Source organism: Aulonocara sp. 'chitande type north' Nkhata Bay, linkage group LG16 (genome assembly GCF_057382095.1).
Source record: "Aulonocara sp. 'chitande type north' Nkhata Bay isolate Kocher_YH1m ecotype deep benthic linkage group LG16, A_spYH_male_GT1.1, whole genome shotgun sequence".
In the NCBI taxonomy this organism is placed as follows: Eukaryota; Metazoa; Chordata; class Actinopteri; order Cichliformes; family Cichlidae; genus Aulonocara; species Aulonocara sp. 'chitande type north' Nkhata Bay.
Genome location: NC_141359.1, coordinates 24,403,115 through 24,422,121, shown reverse-complemented (window position 1 = coordinate 24,422,121; position 19,007 = coordinate 24,403,115). Strand labels below are relative to the sequence as shown.

The window sequence follows — 19,007 nt, the reverse complement described above, 5'->3', positions numbered from 1 at the left end:
TTTTAAGGTGCTCTTGAGCAATAGTTGTCCAACATCCAAACAAGAGCTTTCAAGAAACCTGGAAAACTATTCCCAAAGACTACTTAATTACAAGAAAGAATTTGTCAGAGATTTTGAGGCTGTATTGAAGAATAAATGTGGTCATACCAAATATTGACTTTCAAGTTTGTTAAATAGAATAGTACAGTGTTAGAATTTAATGGTGTCTTCTGCAGACTTCATGTTTCAGAGTTCAAAGTAAACTTTACTTAAAAAAAGGTTCAGTTGCTTTGAATGATGCAGGCTCTGCAGCTCTGCAGTTAGCTTTTCATGTAGATTTTTAGTTAACTGTACATCACGCTGTTCTTTGTATTTCTCCAGACCAGCAGAGCGCTCGGGGGCAGATGTTGACATAATCCTGGCACGGCTGAAAAATGTGAAGGCCTTTGAGAGATTCCACCCCAGTTTGCTGCAGCAGATATGCCTGTGCGGATTTTACGAGTGCTTGGAAAAAGGCATCACCAGTAGGTGAAAATGCGAGCTCTGAAACTAATCTGAGGACAAGACGGTGCATCTATTTTTATCTTCTTTTCTCAAACTGTTCCCCCCCCCCCAGTATTTCGACAAGGAGATATTGGCACGTGCTGGTATGCTGTTCTCTCAGGTTCGCTGGATGTAAAGGTGTCCGAGACATCAAGTTATCAGGTATAATTTCACGAGCATTACATAAAGCCCCAGATTAAAATGAAGGCTGATGAAGTAATTGATAATTAAAAGAAATCGCTCTCTTCTTTCATACGTATCACACAAGATCACACTCATCTTAATCAATCTTAGCTTCACACACTAATGCTCCAAATTTGCACCCAAAGCTGAATTACTCTTTCTGTGAAGATCTCGGTAACTTTGTAAGCAAAGCTCCACCTGAAATTCATCAGACTTGAAAAATAAAAGTTAGATGAGGGAATATTACTGACCATTTGTTAACAGTGGAACTTTGCACACCTTAGCCTATTTGTCTGGGTGCTTACTGGAGTGATATGTTTGTATCTTGTTGAGTGTATGGAGTGCTCAGGAGTTCTTTAACCTTCGAGAGTTGTGCGATCGGCATAAATTCATTTGCTAAGAATATTACATTTGAACTTCACAGCATTCTCATCTAGTTGAAAGTTTTTAATCCCAATGAAGGAATGATCTAAGAGGAATGTGTGTGATGTTGGTGTGTCTCATGTAGGATGCTGTTACTATATGCACACTGGGGACGGGAACGGCCTTTGGGGAGTCAATCCTGGATAACACTCCCCGACATGCTACCATCATTACACGGGAATTCAGTGAGCTCCTACGCATCGAGCAGAGGGAGTTTAGGTCTCTGTGGGAGGTATGTGCCTCGTTTTGCTCCGTCTATACTTGTTGCAGAGTACAGAAATTATCTGGGTCATTACGATTTGTGGCACATCTCAGATATCAAAGTCTCAAAGTAAGATTTGAAAATGCTATGGAATAAATGTGTCCATAGGAACTAACTTCTCTCATTTTAGTGATAAACAGAAAATTCAGACCGCTTTTGATCATTTGAAGACAAAGCAGCGCCTTATCAGCTGAGTGGGTAGCTCAAAGGCAGCACATGCTGGTTTCCAGTTATCATTTAATTTGTGAGTAACTGAGGGGGCTGCTTAAAGTCAGAGAACAGCCACCTGTCCTAGCTTGTTCTTGTTGCAGCTGAAATGTTAAATCTGAAAACTGTGACGAATTGAGCTGAGCGCTCTCCAGAGCGTAGGTGGTGTACACCACCTGTGGATCAGCGAAGGTTGGGTTATGAATTTATTGTTGGGCCTCTGGAGGAAAAAATCTGTCCAATTCTTTTACTGTAACCTTCTGCTAGTGCTCCGTCTGATTTTGACTTATGAGTGGTTGGTTTATCCCTTTTGACCACTAGATGGAAGTGTAGCTCTGAGGAGAAACTCTCTCTCCAGCCTTGTGTTTTCACTCACACTAGCATCATTTCAGCAGTCATTCAGTGTAAGTATAAAACTGGGCAGTAACATTCAGTATAAAACGTTTAAATACTGTAAATTAAAGACAAACATAATGTTCATGGACCGCTTCAGTCAGAAATATCTCACTCGTCTTTCTGTCTCCTGCTACTGTGAGCCATGGGTGCCATGCTGTGTAGAAGTTCCTCTCGTCACTCACCTCCCCCTCAGCTGGGCTGGGTTCCTGAGAGAGAGACAGCCCATTTCCTTTGGGACCAAAGGGCATCAGCAGGTTAAGTTATAGGCTGTGTCTGTTCCAGCACACTGACCATCAGAAGCTGTGTGTGGCTGGATACTTTAATTTGGCTGTGTGTATGCTCACGCGGAAGTTCAACGGGGATACACATTTCACCTCTGCCCCCGGGCGACCTCTTCAGTTCGGTTCGTCTCAAATTAGATTTTCGAGCTTCTGTATCTGGTGTCCAGATTGTCTTATCTCACTCTTGGATCTTTCTGGTCTTGTTTGTTACTTAATATAAAGACTCACTGCAAAGTGATGGTGAAGATGCTGTTTGGCGCATGAAGATAAACAGATACTATTTTTTCGAGGCTTCTGATTTTTTTTAAATTAATGAGTGTCTATATTTGGAAAGAGTTTCCCACAGCACCAGTTTCAAACTCAGGTTTGTGAAGGGCGTCACACCCATGATAGATACATTCCTTAGATAATGGCACTGAAATGCTTTCTGCTCAACCTTGGTCCTCTTTGTTGCTTGTTTGACGGTCCATTCTTGTATTTTCTAACTAATAATATTACAGTATAAGTGTTTAAATCTAACTTTAAGACTTGGGCTTGTAAGTATTATTTTGCAGCATCACAGGTACAGCTGTTAAAAGGCAAGGATCTTACCAGGCACTTTTCTGAGTTCTCCAGTGCTCATTATGGTTTTAATGTGGTAAGTTTGCATATGTAATTTTGAGGCTTTTTAAAAATTTCTCAAGGTAATTGGTATTTTTGTGTAGGAAAAAAAGGATAATGGGTAGTTTAAAGTTGAAGCTCTCTAAATGATATATGTCCTACGCTGAGATGTCTCCCGTCCTTGCAGTGTTTCTTGTACAGAACTTCATCTAAAAAAACAGAAAAGTGATTTACAGCATTAGCATCAATACATGGATCTTCTATTGTTAGATGTGCTGAGTTAGCCAGCCTGTACCTGAGCAGCACTGCGGTCAAAATTCACACAATCGAGACAGATGATCATTTCTGTATTTTGCAGTTTGTTGGTCATACAAACAGTTCGCCTGAATGTTCTTCCAGGCATATGTGCTTATTTTTTTCCTCCTAGTTTTACTGCAGTGCTGAACGATTGTTTAAGGTGTATCTTGTTACTGGTGGCATCAGACATCAGACTGTGTGAGCCACTTCTGATGTGCTGTGGTGACTCTAAGTTTCCTGCGTGTCTTGATGGTTGCTTTTGCAGATAAAGCTCAGCTGCTTCACAGGGTCTTAATTTAAGCTGAATTGCATTCTGTGGTGCATGATGAATGTTAAGCTGCATGAGGTCAGTGTTCTTACTGCTTCCAGCCCCTGAAAGATTGGGTGAAAAGAAGAATACAGCTTGATTACAGCTAATGTGAGGAGATGGGAAAAGAGTGATGCTAAAGGAAATATATTACCTGCTCCGGTCTGAGCCAAAGGAAGCATTTAAACAAAGCTACACGCCTCCTCCTTCACCACCTCCTCCTCCACCACCTCCTCCTCCCTACAACACAGAACTGTCCCCTTGCCTTTAGCCAAGCAGTCTTAGAAAATTTTGCAAGAGTGAGAACAACACTAGCTTTATTTATGATTATACTCGTGAATAATTTAGTGTATTTTTTCTGTAGGTGTTTCAACCTTCTGTTTGGAATAATACAGTAAATAAAAGAATTACAGAGAGGTGACAAATTGGATAAACGTAACATAGTAAATGCATTTGGGAAAATACTTTGACGTGCCTTAGCACGTTGATTCTTCAAGTCTCCGGAAGTCACTTGGAGTTATAAAGTACACTCACCATTCACCATTTTCCCATTAGAAGTGCCTCAATTCTTTGTGGAATAGATTCAACAGGGTGCTGGAAACATTCTTCAGAGACTGTGGTCCATATTGATATGATAGCATCACAAGGTTACACCACCTTTGTTGCCTTCAAATCTATTACATGACATGTTATCCTGCCTAAAAACCACTTATATAAGGCATGATGGATCCATGCTTTCATGTTGTTTACACCAAATCTTTACCCTGCCACCCACTGCATCAGAACTCGACACAGTGTGCCAATTTTGGCTTCAGTTGTCTGTTTACAGCTGACAGGTGTGGCACCTGGTATGGTCTTCTGCTGCTGTGGCCCATCTGCTTCAGTGTTTCATGTGTTGATTATTCAGGGATGCTCCTCTGTATACCTTGGTTGTAATGATTGGTTGTTTGTATTACTGTTGTCTTCGTCTCAGCTTGAAGCAGTCTGGCCATTCTTCTCTAACATCTGATATCAACAAGAGTTCTCCTAGAGAACTGCTGCTCAGTCACTGGATATTTTCTTTCTTTCAGACCATTCTCTGTAAATCTTAGAGATTGTTGTGAAGAAAAATCCCAGGAGATCAGCAGTTTGTGAAACTCTCAGACCAAGTCGTCTAGGACCAACAACTGTGACACATTTAGTGTCACTTGACCCACCTTTTGCCCCCATCCTTGACCATGTCTACATTCGCAAATCTAATGAGTCGCCTCCAAATTTGAAAGTCGCAGTAAGGAGCAGTTGAGCAGATATACCTAATAAAGTGGCTGGTAAATATATATTATCTCAATTGGTGTTTTGATGATGGTTGTCTTGTGAAATGGTCTTTCAGATGATGATAAATTACGTCAACATCTGGTCCACAGGGGGTCAAAGGTTCAGGTTTTGTCCTTTCATTTTCACCATTTTCACCAGTTCATATAAATAAAGGTTTTCTACACTAATGTTAACAAGACACTTTGCTCCATATTTGTTCCTTAAAATGTTGTATGTCTTGGTGTATGACATCTATGCATATTAAAGCCTGAGCGCCCATGCGTGCAATTTTAATATTTATGTTCTTATGCTGAATCGTCCGAGCACCGAGAGCGCCTTTCATGTAGCTCGGCACGTGACAGAAGCTGTCCGTGTGCTTGTTTGTTTAACATAGCAGACATGAGCCAAGCTCAGCATACACAGGGAGGCTGACTGAAGCATAGACGGCCTGGTCATCAGCTTACTCTTTACTTTGTTTCCTGCTTCCGATGGCCACTGTGATTGAAACAACACAATTGTAATTTGTGCTTGTTGGGTGGCAAGGCGGCTGTATTACAATCACATCAGCCTGGGGGCCGCCTGGACGGGAGGCTTTGTTATCTTCTATCAGATCTGACAAAGGGAGTTTTATAGGCATGTGCACACTCAACATATAGTATATTGAGTAAAATGGAATTACAGATGCTTATATGTGTAGTGTTTTCATCCTTAGGGCAGGTCTGTTGGTCGCTGAGCCCAGCAGGGAGGTTGGTATGTCAGTATCATCAGTCTATAGAAGCAACCCGGTGTGCAACCCGTGGAAAAAAGTGATGAATAGGAAGTGGCAGGGATGCAACATGCCCTCTAGAGTCTGAGGACTGGGTAAGGGGGAGGTTGGAAAAATCAGGCCACATATATCCTCTGATAGGAGCGGTCGGTGGATACGTGCAACGAAAGGGCAGGAAGATTGTATCAACATAGTATAATTGCCTTATCTCCGCCCAGAGTTGTTACATCATCGTAAGCCTGCAACATGAATTTCTGTAAAATAAAACAGCACCTGTGAAGCTGCAGCTGCCCTTGCTGATCTTTGTAATCCTATTCAGCTAGACTAGAAGAATTGCTCCGTGGATAGCAATGTGGCTGACTGACTCATCACAGTCATTGTGTCAAGAGGATGAACCCTGTTGACTTTGTTGACACACGTTTATTTTTTATTTTTTTACGGCAAACCAGATTTTACAACCAACTATGATAACACTGCCAGCATGGCTGCTTATTTTTCTTAATTCACAAAAACAGAGCCAAATTGCAAGGCAGAGTAATGCAACCAGCGTCCCCGACCTCAGTTAAGCTTGCAAGTTAAGGCACATAGTCCTACAGGTCAAATTTGTGACACGAGAGGAAAATAAGGAAAATGGGATATCTTCTTCTTCCACTGTCTTTATCAGCTACAAAAGATAATTTATGCTATTGCCTGTTCAGTACAAGCCTGTATTAATTCAAATTCAAGATTGTTAAATCAAAATATGATTTGATTTGCAAAATTCTCTTGAAGTTGTTGCAGAATCTAGGCCCCTTATTGTTCTCTCGGCTGGATGTGACAGGCTGTCAGATTTGACAGTGACACACTCACCTACATCTGTGTGATCAGTGTGTGTTTCAGCACCTTCTCTCATTAGTAATCCCATTTTCTTCTCTGTCTTAGATCAATAGCTGTAGAAACTGAATAACTATTTAAATTTGTAGGTATTTTCATATTGTCTTATGTTGAGAAATTAGAATGTAAATGACAAAATACTTAATAAATAAGTAAAATGACTCTCGGTTGTTTTTGATGGATTAAGAGAGATAAGACATGTGATGTGACTAATTAATAATTAAAATATTTTTAAAATAAATAAACATCCATTAGATGACACTTGGTGTAGTATTTTGCTTTCTGGCTTCTTTTACTTTCTACTTTTTCACTTTGCTGATGATATATTCTTTGTATACACTCCCTGGCCATGTCATTAGTTCTACCTTGCTTCATTAGTTAATGGGGACTCTCTTTTAACTTCATGCTTTAAATATTTGTAGCATAGATTCATCAAAGTGCTGGAAACATTCTTCAGAGATTTTGATCTATATTGGTATCATAGCATTACACAGTTGCTACAGATTTGTCTTTTCCACAATTTGAATACAGTTAACTCTATGTCATGTTTGCGTCAATCAATCTCAGGTATGATTTAGGCTCAAAATGTGCCCTAAAGAATATAAGGCAGGATGGATCTGTGCTTCGATGTTGTTCATGACAAATTCTGACCACACCCTACAGGAGACATCCCAGATTGGGACCTTCTAAAAATGCGATTTAAACTTCAGCAGGTCATCTTAATCGTGTTGTTGAGTTGCTGCCATGTGGTTGACTGATCAGATATTTGTGTTAACAAATAATTGAACAGGTGTATCTAATGAAGTGGCCAGTGAGCATATAGGTTAAACACTTAATAGTGTGAATAATCACCTCCAGGAATCCAATATGGCTGTCTTGTGGCTCCGATAAGTAACAAAGTCAGAGATAAGATTCAGATTTTCTCTGTTCTTGAAAGGGACATTGATATGAATTTAAATCTTTATGTATCTCTACTACCGCAAATATGAAGCTAGTATTGGGTTATTTTGATAAGTTACACCGGGAAATACGCAAAACAACATTTTTTTTCCTTTTCGAAAAAACACAACACAACTGATTGGTTCAGTGTCTGTGCTGCACAGTTTTTATGTACTTCTTCAGCCTTTTATAAGACACACATAAGTTCTGGAAATGCAATAAAAACAACTCATTAACTGTCAACTCACACATTTTTAATGTCATATGTCAGACAACCATAAAAAGGCAAAATACAAAAATGAGCAGTGTTTTAACTCTGTTTTAACTGCAAAAAGCTGTTGTTTTATGAGACAGCACAGCTGTACTGAGTCATATTCTGTTTAAAGATTGGCACAATTTTTCAGTGGAAAATTAAAGTGCACTAAACTGGAAACACTGAACTGTTTTATATTACTTATTGGGTGTAGCTCAGCAGCCTATGCTACTCATTCAGCATGTACTACCTATGTATTTTTAATTAAAGTTTTTCTTTATATTGTATTCATAGCTTCTTGGTATTCTAAAGTATTTTTCAACCATTTCCCTGTTTAATTTCTTAATATTGATTGAAGTATATTGAAGTATATACTTCAATATATACTGGCAGATGTCAAACACCTGACAAACTAGAAGCAGGGTGGTACTTTTCCAAGTATAACACATAATGTGCAAAGCCACAAGACTTTTTCTGTCTGCAGACGAAAACATCCAAACATCCAAATATCAGTTTTTAGACTTTACTTGAAATAAAAATCAAACCACAATTCAGCTTTGATTGGCACATCTGCAGTTCATTGCAGTCAGTTTTATCTTCCTGAACATTAGTCTTCGCATCCTGTCTGTGACTGGCTTTTGCTCTTGCTTTATGAAGGTGGCCATGCTGAAAATGAGCAGGATTGTGTGAATAGATAAGCTTGAGCTTGTGACAGAGAGAGGGAGAGAGAGGGAGAGATTGAGCATGCTCTTCCGTGTGCTCGGTGACTGGAGTTGAGTAATCACCTAGCAACTGCTGCTCAGAAGAAGTCAGCAGCTGACTGGCACACTGCTGAGCTCTCCGGCTGAGACGGTCTGCTCGCACTGCTCTGAGAGCAGTTTGAGGGCGTTGCTGGATCCTGCTGGACCATGCTGACTGTGACCTGCGACAGACTGCTTGATACCCTGGAAATCTTAAAATCAGACATACATGCTTGGAGTGTTTGCCAACATCTGGATTAAGAGAGCGTGGCGAAGCTTTCAGTAGCAGGCTGCATGGGACTCTGGTAGCATCTTTAGGTAACATTTGCAAAGCTTTCCAGCGATAAAAAATTGATTTGTTGCATTTGAAACAAAATGTAGAAATGAAAAATGCTTCATAGAAATTTATCTTTCTAGTTGCAGGATAGTTACCTTGTAATTACCGGGGCAAATTTAGATATATGAGGATAACCTGAATGTTCAGTTTAAAAGCTTAAATTTACTTTTTTCAGTCCTACCTCATGGTTTGAATTTAGTTTGGAAGAAAATCTATAACTGTAGAAATGAAGCTCTTTTCCCTAAATGGTTTCCCTTTAACTCAAAGCATCCCTATAAATATTCAGAATAACTGCTGAATACTTTCAGAACAGTTTGCACTACGTTTGCTTATGTAATCTCTCGTGAATCATTCAAAATACAGGCGTGCATTCATGCACGGTGATGCTCACAACGCAGTAACGTACTCAAGCGTGAAAGACCGTGAAGGAACTTGAACTGAGACTGCACTGAGATGACCCGGTTAATAGCTTCACTGATCTGCTGTTATGACATAGATAATATAAAACATATATGTCATCTCTTTAAAGTACACCACCTTTGTGCATTAGATGCTTATTTTGCAATTTTCAAATCACGGTGACAGTTTTTTTAGTTGTTTAATGCATATGGAAAAACATAAAATGACATATCATAAGAGAACAGGGTTAAGAGATGTATAAGAGCACATCCAGACTTATTCATTTGATCTTTCAAACGCCACTATACTTACACGCTCCTAGCTAACGTGACGCTTACAGCATTACGTGGCTCGTCTGTCAGTTTGAACCGTGTTTTTGGATGGTTGTGACCTTTTCTGGTTGAATCCTTCCTAACAAATTAAGATGAGCAAATGGAAATCTAAATTTTGGCTCTTTAAAAAAAAGTCAAATGTGCACTAATGACTGTCAGTGTTTGTTACTGCACAACAAGCAATCACCAAGGGTGATATTAGATATTACACTTACACAAAATAACAAAAAAATAAAAGTAGTGATCCTCTCTGAGAGATTATGATGCAAAATTAATTAAAAAATCTTGACTTCACTATTGTTAATCTGTGGTATTGCTCAGAAGTGCAAGATTACCTTTTCTGTTGAAATCTGCTCACTTTTAGTCTCTATAGAGTGAATGTGGACAAACATTACATTTGAACCTTTTGTTTTCAGAAATTTCAGGAACATAGTTTTTTTATTATTTATAATTCTTTGAACTTCATCCTTTGTTCTGGGTTCAGCTTTGAAGATGCTACTTCAAATGAGTAAATTCATATTTTTAAAGCATGTTTATACCTCATTTCTATACTTCAGGTTGAAAAGGGGACCTTTTTAAGCTGCTCTTTGAGTTGAACTTTTTAGATCTATTATCTATAGTTCTGCTTTTACTCCGAGCATTCGACTCCAACGATGAGCTTTTTCTCATTGCAATTGTTTGAAATATTTATGAAATATAGAGTTTTTGCACAAAGGTAAAAACCAAACTTAACAGTAAGTGAAATGTAATTGTAAAAATGAATAGAAAAAAATGGATGAAAACAATATTCCCATGTTGAATTTACACCACAGTGTCCTATTTCACCATGTTTGATGTCCAAAACTGTAAATAATTGTAAATAATAATTTCATGATGTGTTGGTCTGCTCTATTATCAGTTTAAACAGCATCATTCTTAGTTTTGAAGTATTTGTAAAATTACTGATCTGCTTTAAGCAAAAGTTCATGAATTTAGTCATGGAAATAAAACAGTCATTCATTTGGATAAAGGGTTGAATCAAAAACTGTGGGCTGACTAATCCATTGTGCTTGCTGACTTAATGACAAACTGTGAAGGATAATTTGATTTGCATATCTTATTTGGTCTTTCTAATTGATGCTTTGCACATTATGCTGTCAGAATCAGCTCAAGTACAAGTGTGGATGTTATTTTCCAAACTGCTTGTGAGTCCTAATACGGACTCTGTGTTAAAAACTTGAACCAGTACATTCTCCCTTCCTAAAGATACTTTCACACAACCATCATCAGGGTTCACAGAAAATGGACTTAAAAGAGAAAACATCCAGTGAGCAGCTATTCTCTGGGTTAAAATAGCTTGGTGATGTCACAGGTCAAAGGCGAATTGATAAAATGCTTACAGCTGTTATAACACTTGCCAGCAACACTTGTTACAACCAACGTATGCAGAACATCATCTCTGAAAGCAGAACACATTGAAAATTAGAAAATTAGAAAAAACATTACTGCTACAACATTTGGATAGTTTGATCACAATTTGTTGTAAACAACATGAAAGGTGGTTCATGTTCACTTTGTGGTGTAATTGCTGTGAATAGTGTAGTGCTGTATGCGCCCCTGAGTGCCAATCAAGCATCTTTTTTTTTTTCAATGCAATTCAGTTTTATTTATACAGCACCAAATCACAACAGTCGCATCAATGCACTTTATATTGTAAAGTAGACCCTACAATAATACATACAGAGAAAAACCAAAGAATGTCTTTCCCACTGTGAGCAAGCACTTTGGCAACAGTGGGAAGGAAAAACTCAATTTTAACAAGAAGAAATTTCCAGCAACGGATGTATCGCCAGATATGTTATTTATTTGTTTATTTATTTATTTATTTATGTTTGCCTGTCCTGTTTGGCTCTTTTGCCATCAGAATTATTGTCTAAAGGCAAAGAAAAATGTCCAACAGATTTACTTTACCAACCCAGCCTTGCCGTATTGGTCTATTTGAGTCGCCTTTTATTGTTTATTTTATTTTAACCTGCTAAATACGGGACAGACTTGACTGGGGAAAAGAAAGAGAGGAATCAATCAAGCATCATTTAAAGGCCAAAGCCTACCTGAGTATTGTTAGTGTCCATGTTGTCATGGTTGAAAGATTTCTGGATCCAAGTTACCTACCAAAGTTAAGGACTTTAATTATAATAAATGATCAAAAAGGCTGAATCAAAGTTGGCTCTAAATTCAGTCTTAGGAATAAGGTAATGTCTGAGAGGCACAGTTAGACTGGGCAGGTATGGCTGAGTAGGGCTACTGCGAGTTTGGTGAGTTTGATGAGTCTGGCAGACCACAGAGCAGCAGATGCTGTTGCTATTTTATTGAGAAATAAATATTTGAATTAGCATTTCAGAGGAGCAATCCCGGCACATTTAGACATCTTAATAAACGAGCCTCATAAAATGTCAGAAATGACTTTTGCGCCAAATCTACTTATCAAAGTAATTGTAGTATAGCTGCAGTTTGAACCAGTCTAGCTGATCTGCGAGCTGATTTGATGCTCTAATAATCTTCTAATCTGGATGAAAGCAATAAAGGCCAGTGAGTGAATAATCAGACTGATTCATTTCAGTTAAGCAGCAGTTTGACATTTCAGGAAGTACGCCTCGACGAGATTGTTGCCTCTCTAATGTCTGGCTTATAAATGCTAATTTTCTCCAGAAGATACCGACTAGATTGTTTTATGTTGTGTTTTTATACATTAAAAATATAACTGTCTAACTATTTGTTTAACTTGTTACAAAGAAATAAGAAATGTCCGTTTTGAATGTTCCCTTTGCAGTATGGTAAACGAATCTGCATGAAGCTTTACTATTTCTTAAAAGAGCGTAAACATGAGAGTATGGATTTTTAGAAGCAAAACCACAACTAACTGTTATTACTATTTGATGCATTTATAAAAAAGAAAAAAATACATTTATTAAATAAAAGAAAATGATATACATTTTGAACTAATTTTCTCATCCGAGACTTTTATGAAAAAACGAATATGTTTTTTTTTCATTTAATATACCATCAAACCAGAAGAAACTGAGTGAAGAATGATGATAAAAAATGACATCCGAGTGAGAAACTTCTTTTTTAATGACTTAAAAGATTTTATTATTACATGCCTGATGTTTTAAAATAAAACAAAGACAGTTTTTATACAGGCAAAAGGTTAGACAGTCCTGAAAACATGGCAGGTTACAGTGAGCTGGTATTAAAACAATTCCCTGCAGAAAATATCGTGTTGTGTATCACAAGAGTCAAAGACGTCATTACGAATAAAATAGAAACTGATTGCTTTTTACACACCTGACAGTGGTCCTAATCCCCCTCGAAAACAACGCTCCCATCCCATCTGCTGCATTCAGTCCCTCAGGGAGCATGGCTTTACTGGCTCAGAGGGATTGAGTTCATTTGTTCATGCGTGCCTCAGTTTAATCCTAAATCCTTTAATTGTCAGCCAAGATTGATAGAATTGCCGGACTCTGACTGAATCACTGCTTTTGCATTGATTAATTTAAAATTAAATATCTTGTTTTGCATGTTCACAGCAGGCACATTATCAAAATCGGAGCTTGGAGCGCTTATATCTTTTAGTATCTTGGTGAGCAACAAGTCAAGTTACAACCTGAGGCCACTGAGGTATATCTAAAAGGCTTGAGGGAAAAGGTTGTGTGCCACTGAGGGCTTGCTTAAGTGATTAACTGACTTCAGAGTGCAGAATTGAGTTTAAAGCATGACCTCTGAGTACGCTGCCATCAGAGGAACAAAGGGCTCTAGAGTTCTTGCCTTCATTCAGTCTCCACTGACCAGAAGATAGGATGGTGGGGAAAATTGGTCTGGCACTAAGTGGTCCTCAATCAGTTTTTTATTGACCTATTACGCAGTGGCTGCAGCACATAATCAGTTTTTGTTTGTCTTTCACCCCATATTAATCTTGAGTTGTCAATCTACTTGGCAAATTCCTATTAAGAAAATATAATTTTAACAATCAGCTGTGTTGGAGTGATGTATTTATGTATGCAGATCTCGTTATTTGATTGACAAAGTTTAAAATACGATAACAAATGCACACTCACTCAATGCTTTATTATTTGTACCTTTTTAGTACCAGTTCAACCCAATTCTGTCTTCAGATATGCTTTAGTTTTTTGTGGAACAACAAAGAAACATTCCTCAGAGATTTTCAGATATGCAGATTCTTCAGCTGCATGTCCATGATGAGAATCTACCACATCCCAAAGGTGCTCTATTGAAGCTCCGCTGACTATGGAGGTGACTCGCATACAGTGAAATCATTGTCATATTCAAAAATAAAGCCTGAGTTAATCTGAATTTTGTGGCACATTAACCTGGTGCAAGCAGCCATCAGAAGGTATACACTGTGTATGGACAGCAGAAGACCACAGTCTTCTGCTGTACTTTCAGAGATGTTCTTCTGCATACATTGCATGTTAAAAATGGTTATTTGAATTACTGCTGCCTTCCTATCAGTTCAAAGCAGAACTGTTGCTCACTGAATCTTTTCTCTTTTTAGACTATTATCTTTAAAGTCTAGAGGTGGTTGTGTGGGAAAATCCCATCAGATCAGCAGTTTCTGGAGTTTCAGCCCGTCTTCCGACAACAATCACGGCATGTGCAAAGTTCCTTAAATCCCCTTTCTTCCCCAAATGCTCAGATCGTACTTTAGCCGGTCACCTTGACCATGTCTACATGCCTAAATGCATCAAGCTACTGCTGTGTGACTGGCTAAGTGTACGTTATTAAAAGGTAGTTGTCTGTACCATCTAACTATACTTTACTTCCAAAGCTGGCTGAACACAATTTGTACAGTAATATGCTGCTAGGAAAACAGTGTTAGTTTAAAAATCACAGAAATAATTTGGAATTAAATGGTATTCTATGCATCTTTTTAGTGTTTTTTATTCCTGAATTTGAAAAAAAAAAACCTGTCTCGCTGGTTACTGTTGGAGTGTCCTATTAGTGCTCCAGTGTCATAAACATTGCATTTGTAAGTGCACGGGTGCAGTATGATGTTCATTATGTAATATCTGTGCTGCCTCAGGACACAATTATGGTACGAGGGAAGTATACTTGTATTGTCTTGCTGTGCTTGTTCTGTGGCTCTCTGCAGTTGGAACAGCATTAATGGACATGTACTTAGTGGCAAAAAGAAATATGCAACATACAAGAGGTATTTGTATGTGGTTTTCCCCTATTTTTTAATAATTATGCACTGAACCGTTCTTACATTTGCATGTTAGGACTAATAAGAATGAAATATCATCAGACACCCGAAACCCTCATTGACTTTTTATTTTTTCCACACAGCCTAGAGACAAGTGATGACAGTGGGGGTGATTTCTATTCCTCTTGTCCTGCCTTTGTTAGACAACACATTAATGAGAGGCAGAGATGGGAAATGCTGGAAAAGAGGGAGCTAAAGAACATGGAAAGACATTTAAGAAGTATAGATTTTTGAGTCCTAGAGTGATTCCTGAGACACATTTAAGTATTTTTCCAGTTATTGTGATCTTTTTGCTGCCATAGATCATCAGCCACCTTGATGAGTCAGAAGCAGCTAAATAAAGGCCATCGAGAGTATATTTTAATTTCAGTTTTGGTGTAATAATGATGGATTGACTCCACCTGTATGCATTTATTTGATTCCTATTGATACATATTATATATATATTATACAATTTACTTTACATTAAACATTATTTTATTTACAAGTGTAACTGGTATTTGCTTTTATTTTATAGAAATATCATCACTGTATGGCTGGACTACTCGCCCCACCCTATGGTGTCATGGAAAGCGGTTGTAACGCAGACAGTAAGTGACCTCGTTTGGACCTAACAACTATATATTTCATTCCTAACTTTGTCAGTTATTATTAGCAGTTACGCCATCATAATCAACAAATGCCTCAAAATCACAGCCTGTCCTGTGATTTTGAAGCGTTCACTGAACATTGCATAAAATGTCATGCTAACATTCAACTGTAAAATGTCGCAGTGCTGATGCTCCGACACGTTTAAACACAGTAGCTTGTACAGATGGTTATAGTCTTAAAAGCTTGTGGATTTGTTTTACTTTCAGCAGCTTTTATGTCACAAATGATAAAACATTTTTGTGGCCGACGGTGTAGAGAGACAGGAAATTTAGAGAAAGGGCGCCTCCGTTTCACTAAATGAAATGGAGCAGGAGTACAGGCAGAAAAAAAGTACTCACTGCTGATGTGCTTCCTAATTGCTCGGCTGTCATGCCGTCCTCAAATTGATTCAGTTTACTTCAGTGTTAGTATGTTGATTGTCTTCGGAGTTTATCAAGATGAAGAAGAAATTCTTCATTTTACAGTAAATGGCTCCTCTGACTTTATAAATGTTTTTACAAACAACCAATTTTTCTGCTCCTACGAATAAAAAGGATCTTTTATTGTATTTCTTTCTGACTAACTCCATTACTGTTGGAACCTCTGGCATTGTGTCGAGGCTGATACTATTATTTCTGCTTTTCTGTTGCAACCTAACTTGATATTGACTTTGCTCTGCTCAAACAGAGCACTTAACTTGCTTCAAAGTCACGTATCATAAAAATGATGAACGGCAGTCCATAAATCCATAGTCTGCTGGTTTACCAACACTGGGGTCACTGTCTATTGTTATGTATTTTTAATGATGATGGACATATTTGAAAGAAAATGCTTTTTAAAGATTTTCTTGTAAAGAACTCCCAGCCTCAAACTTACAGTCCCTAAAGCTAAGATTTTATTAACTACTGTAGCTTTTAAAAGTGGATGTGCCTTTTTGGTTGCTGCATGCTTTGCTGCAGCAATATAAGAGCTGGGGTTTGAGTATTTTTGCAGCATAGAGTTGAGTACTGAGGGGTTTTACAGCCTGAACTCGATGCACGGATGCAGAAAGACATAAGTCACACAAGCACCGGCGGCTCGAGGCTGAAGCACTCTCCTGTGCAGAGGCTCAGCCGCTTTGTTACTGTCACAGCAAATCAAATGAATTAAACATGTTTTAAACTGTTTTCTTACAGTGCGCTTTTAAATCACTTTGTTATTAACAGGTCAGCATTGTTTCCTTCACTCCAGTCATGCACTCCACCTAAGCATGCATTTGTTTGGCCACTACAATGGAAAATATTTCTGCTCAGAAACAGCATTTTTCTTTCCTGGCAAATGACTAACACTTGGTTTAACTTTCACTTTACTCTACATTCCTGGTTGAATGAACGGACTGATATCACAGCTTTGCAAACAGAATGATGGGCAGATGTGTTAACTTCTGTAAACATGCACAAATTCTATACAAACACATAACATGAAAAATATAATTCATACTAAAACCGTGCAAGGCTGGTACATGTCTTTAATGTTAGCATGAAATGCAATGACCCTCTCTGCTGCTGAAGCTTTCAATAAAATGCAGAAATCCTCCGGGCTGAACCACGTATACAGTAGGTTATATAAGATGTTTGTGCTTTCAGTGTTTTTCACTCTTTTTTGCACTTGTGGTGAGGAGAACTTTGGGGAAATTTATTTTTTTAAGGATTAATATTAAACAGAAACCATGATGTCAACTGTAAAAGCAACTATGTATGGAGTTTTTTCACAAAATGTTAGGATGTAAACATTTTTCCATCCTGTACTAAAAGTGAGTACTTTTATTTTTATTTTTGACAGTTGTTTGCACGCTGGCAGTAGAGCAGATAAAATGTAGAAAGAAATGAAACAACGCGATACAATTTTAGGCATGTAGATATTTTCAAGACATCTTTGAACGTGGTTTGGTTGTTGGTTCTTGACAGGCTGGTTGGAGTATTTCAGAACACAACTTACAGTATTGGTTTACAGAGAATGGTCAGAAGAAGAGCGGGAGTTCTCTTCGTAAATATGCCTTGTTGAAGCCAAAGGTCAGAGAAACATGGCCAGACTACTTCAAGCTGATTTAAAGGCAAGAGTAACTCAATTAACCATGTGTTACAACCAAGGTTTGCAGAAGAGCAACTCTGCATATGTAACACATTGAACACAGAAGCAGATGGGCTGCAGCGGCAGAAGACCACAGTGGTGCCACTCCTGTCAGCTGAGAACAGGAAACTGAAGCTACAGTTTGCACAGTGTCACCAAAACTGGAAAAACACCAAAGATGTCCAGCTGAGAAATCTGCAGCAACTATGTGATGTTATCGTGTCAATGTGAGCCAAAATCAGCACCTTGTTGAATGTATGCCATGAGTAATGAAGGCACTTCTGAAGTCAGGGTGGTCCAACAAAAAGAAATAGTATGAAGAAAGTGTAGTAATGCAGGCCAACATAGTCTGACATTCAAACCACTGACAGTTGTTCTACAGAGTCTATGGAGGAACCTAATTATTCAGCATAAAAAAAATGACCATTGAACAGTCTAAGGAGCTTGGAAAGAAAAGCTTCCGAGAAGCTTCTCGGATGAGAGGAGGTGGAGGTGACTGAGAACCTTCACACCACCACTGAATATTCAGGATGCAATTTTTAATTAAAAAATTCTAACAGAACATGTACAGTATATGCAACTTTTTTGTTTTCAAGGATTAGTTGATTTTTGTTATAGTAAATTTGAGTCCCCTGTAAAGCTTCTTGTGTGTGTGTTTTACTTATAACTTTAGCGGACATCTCAGTGATTATAAAGTCTTTTTTTCTCTGCAGCTTTGCAGGATCTTTACAGATCCTTCATGACTAACATACATCCTCTGTTTTTCCCCACCAGGACTGCCTGACAAAGAGAACATAAGCAACAACTTGTTTGTTGTCTCCAAACCTCTGAATAAGGTAATTCCTCTGTCTCTATTTAGGATGAAACCTTTTCATTTTATGAGGCCGCAAGAGCATCCTGTACTGTTGCTCACCTCCTCAGTGGGGCACAGAAATAAGTGTGGAATGTGAAGTTTGTTTAAAGTTGCTCTAAGTATAAACACAGTACTGGATTTCTCGTCTCCATCCAGAACAGTTCCTGTCCCCTCTCCTGCTGTCATTTCCTGACCACTGAGTTGATAACGCTGCACTACAGCAGATTTATGGAGCTACATGCGTTGTTCACTTATGGAGTTTAGCCACATCACAATCGCTCTCTTACACAAAAAGAGAAACTGAAAGTGTGCATTCTTGTTATGTAACCGACAAAGACAGAATTAATTTACTATAACATATATAAATAAGCCCAGTTTCTTTGGCAACTGAGTGGTCTAATGTCTTGTAAATAAATGATGAGGCTTTAAAGCTTTCACATAAATGCATGACTTGCACTGCTCTCTGAAGCATTCAGAATGCATTTTAAATGTCAAAGTCCTGCAGCCCACCCCATGGCCATCCTCAGCTGGAAAAATCAAAAACAACAACAACAACAACAACAACAACAACAACAAAAGCACTCCCAGACTGTAATTCACAGTATCTGTGTCCCATTAAAGCAACTGAATGCATCAGTCAAGACTCTGCTAACGGAACGGTATGGAAAGTAAATAAAAAGTAAATAAAAATCAAATTTGAATGCAATAAAATCATAATGTCAGCTGTGAGTCATGCAGTAAC

The 19,007-nt window shown here is 38.3% G+C and overlaps 1 protein-coding gene across 3 annotated transcripts in view; it reads left to right on the top strand.

Annotated features, from left to right (window-relative positions):
• rapgef4a (Rap guanine nucleotide exchange factor 4a) overlaps window positions 1-19,007 on the top strand; it is a 40,049-nt gene that overhangs the window by 5,916 nt on the left and 15,126 nt on the right. For 2 of the 3 annotated variants that reach the window (XM_086267594.1, XM_086267595.1), the window contains exons 2-6: window positions 361-503; window positions 596-684; window positions 1,214-1,360; window positions 15,191-15,263; window positions 18,187-18,248. In XM_086267594.1, coding sequence (XP_086123720.1) covers window positions 361-503; window positions 596-684; window positions 1,214-1,360; window positions 15,191-15,263; window positions 18,187-18,248 — 514 coding nt within the window. Of the gene's footprint in view, window positions 1-360; window positions 504-595; window positions 685-1,213; window positions 1,361-8,416; window positions 8,661-15,190; window positions 15,264-18,186; window positions 18,249-19,007 lie in introns of those variants that run through there. The other variant, XM_086267596.1, reaches the window with a different exon arrangement.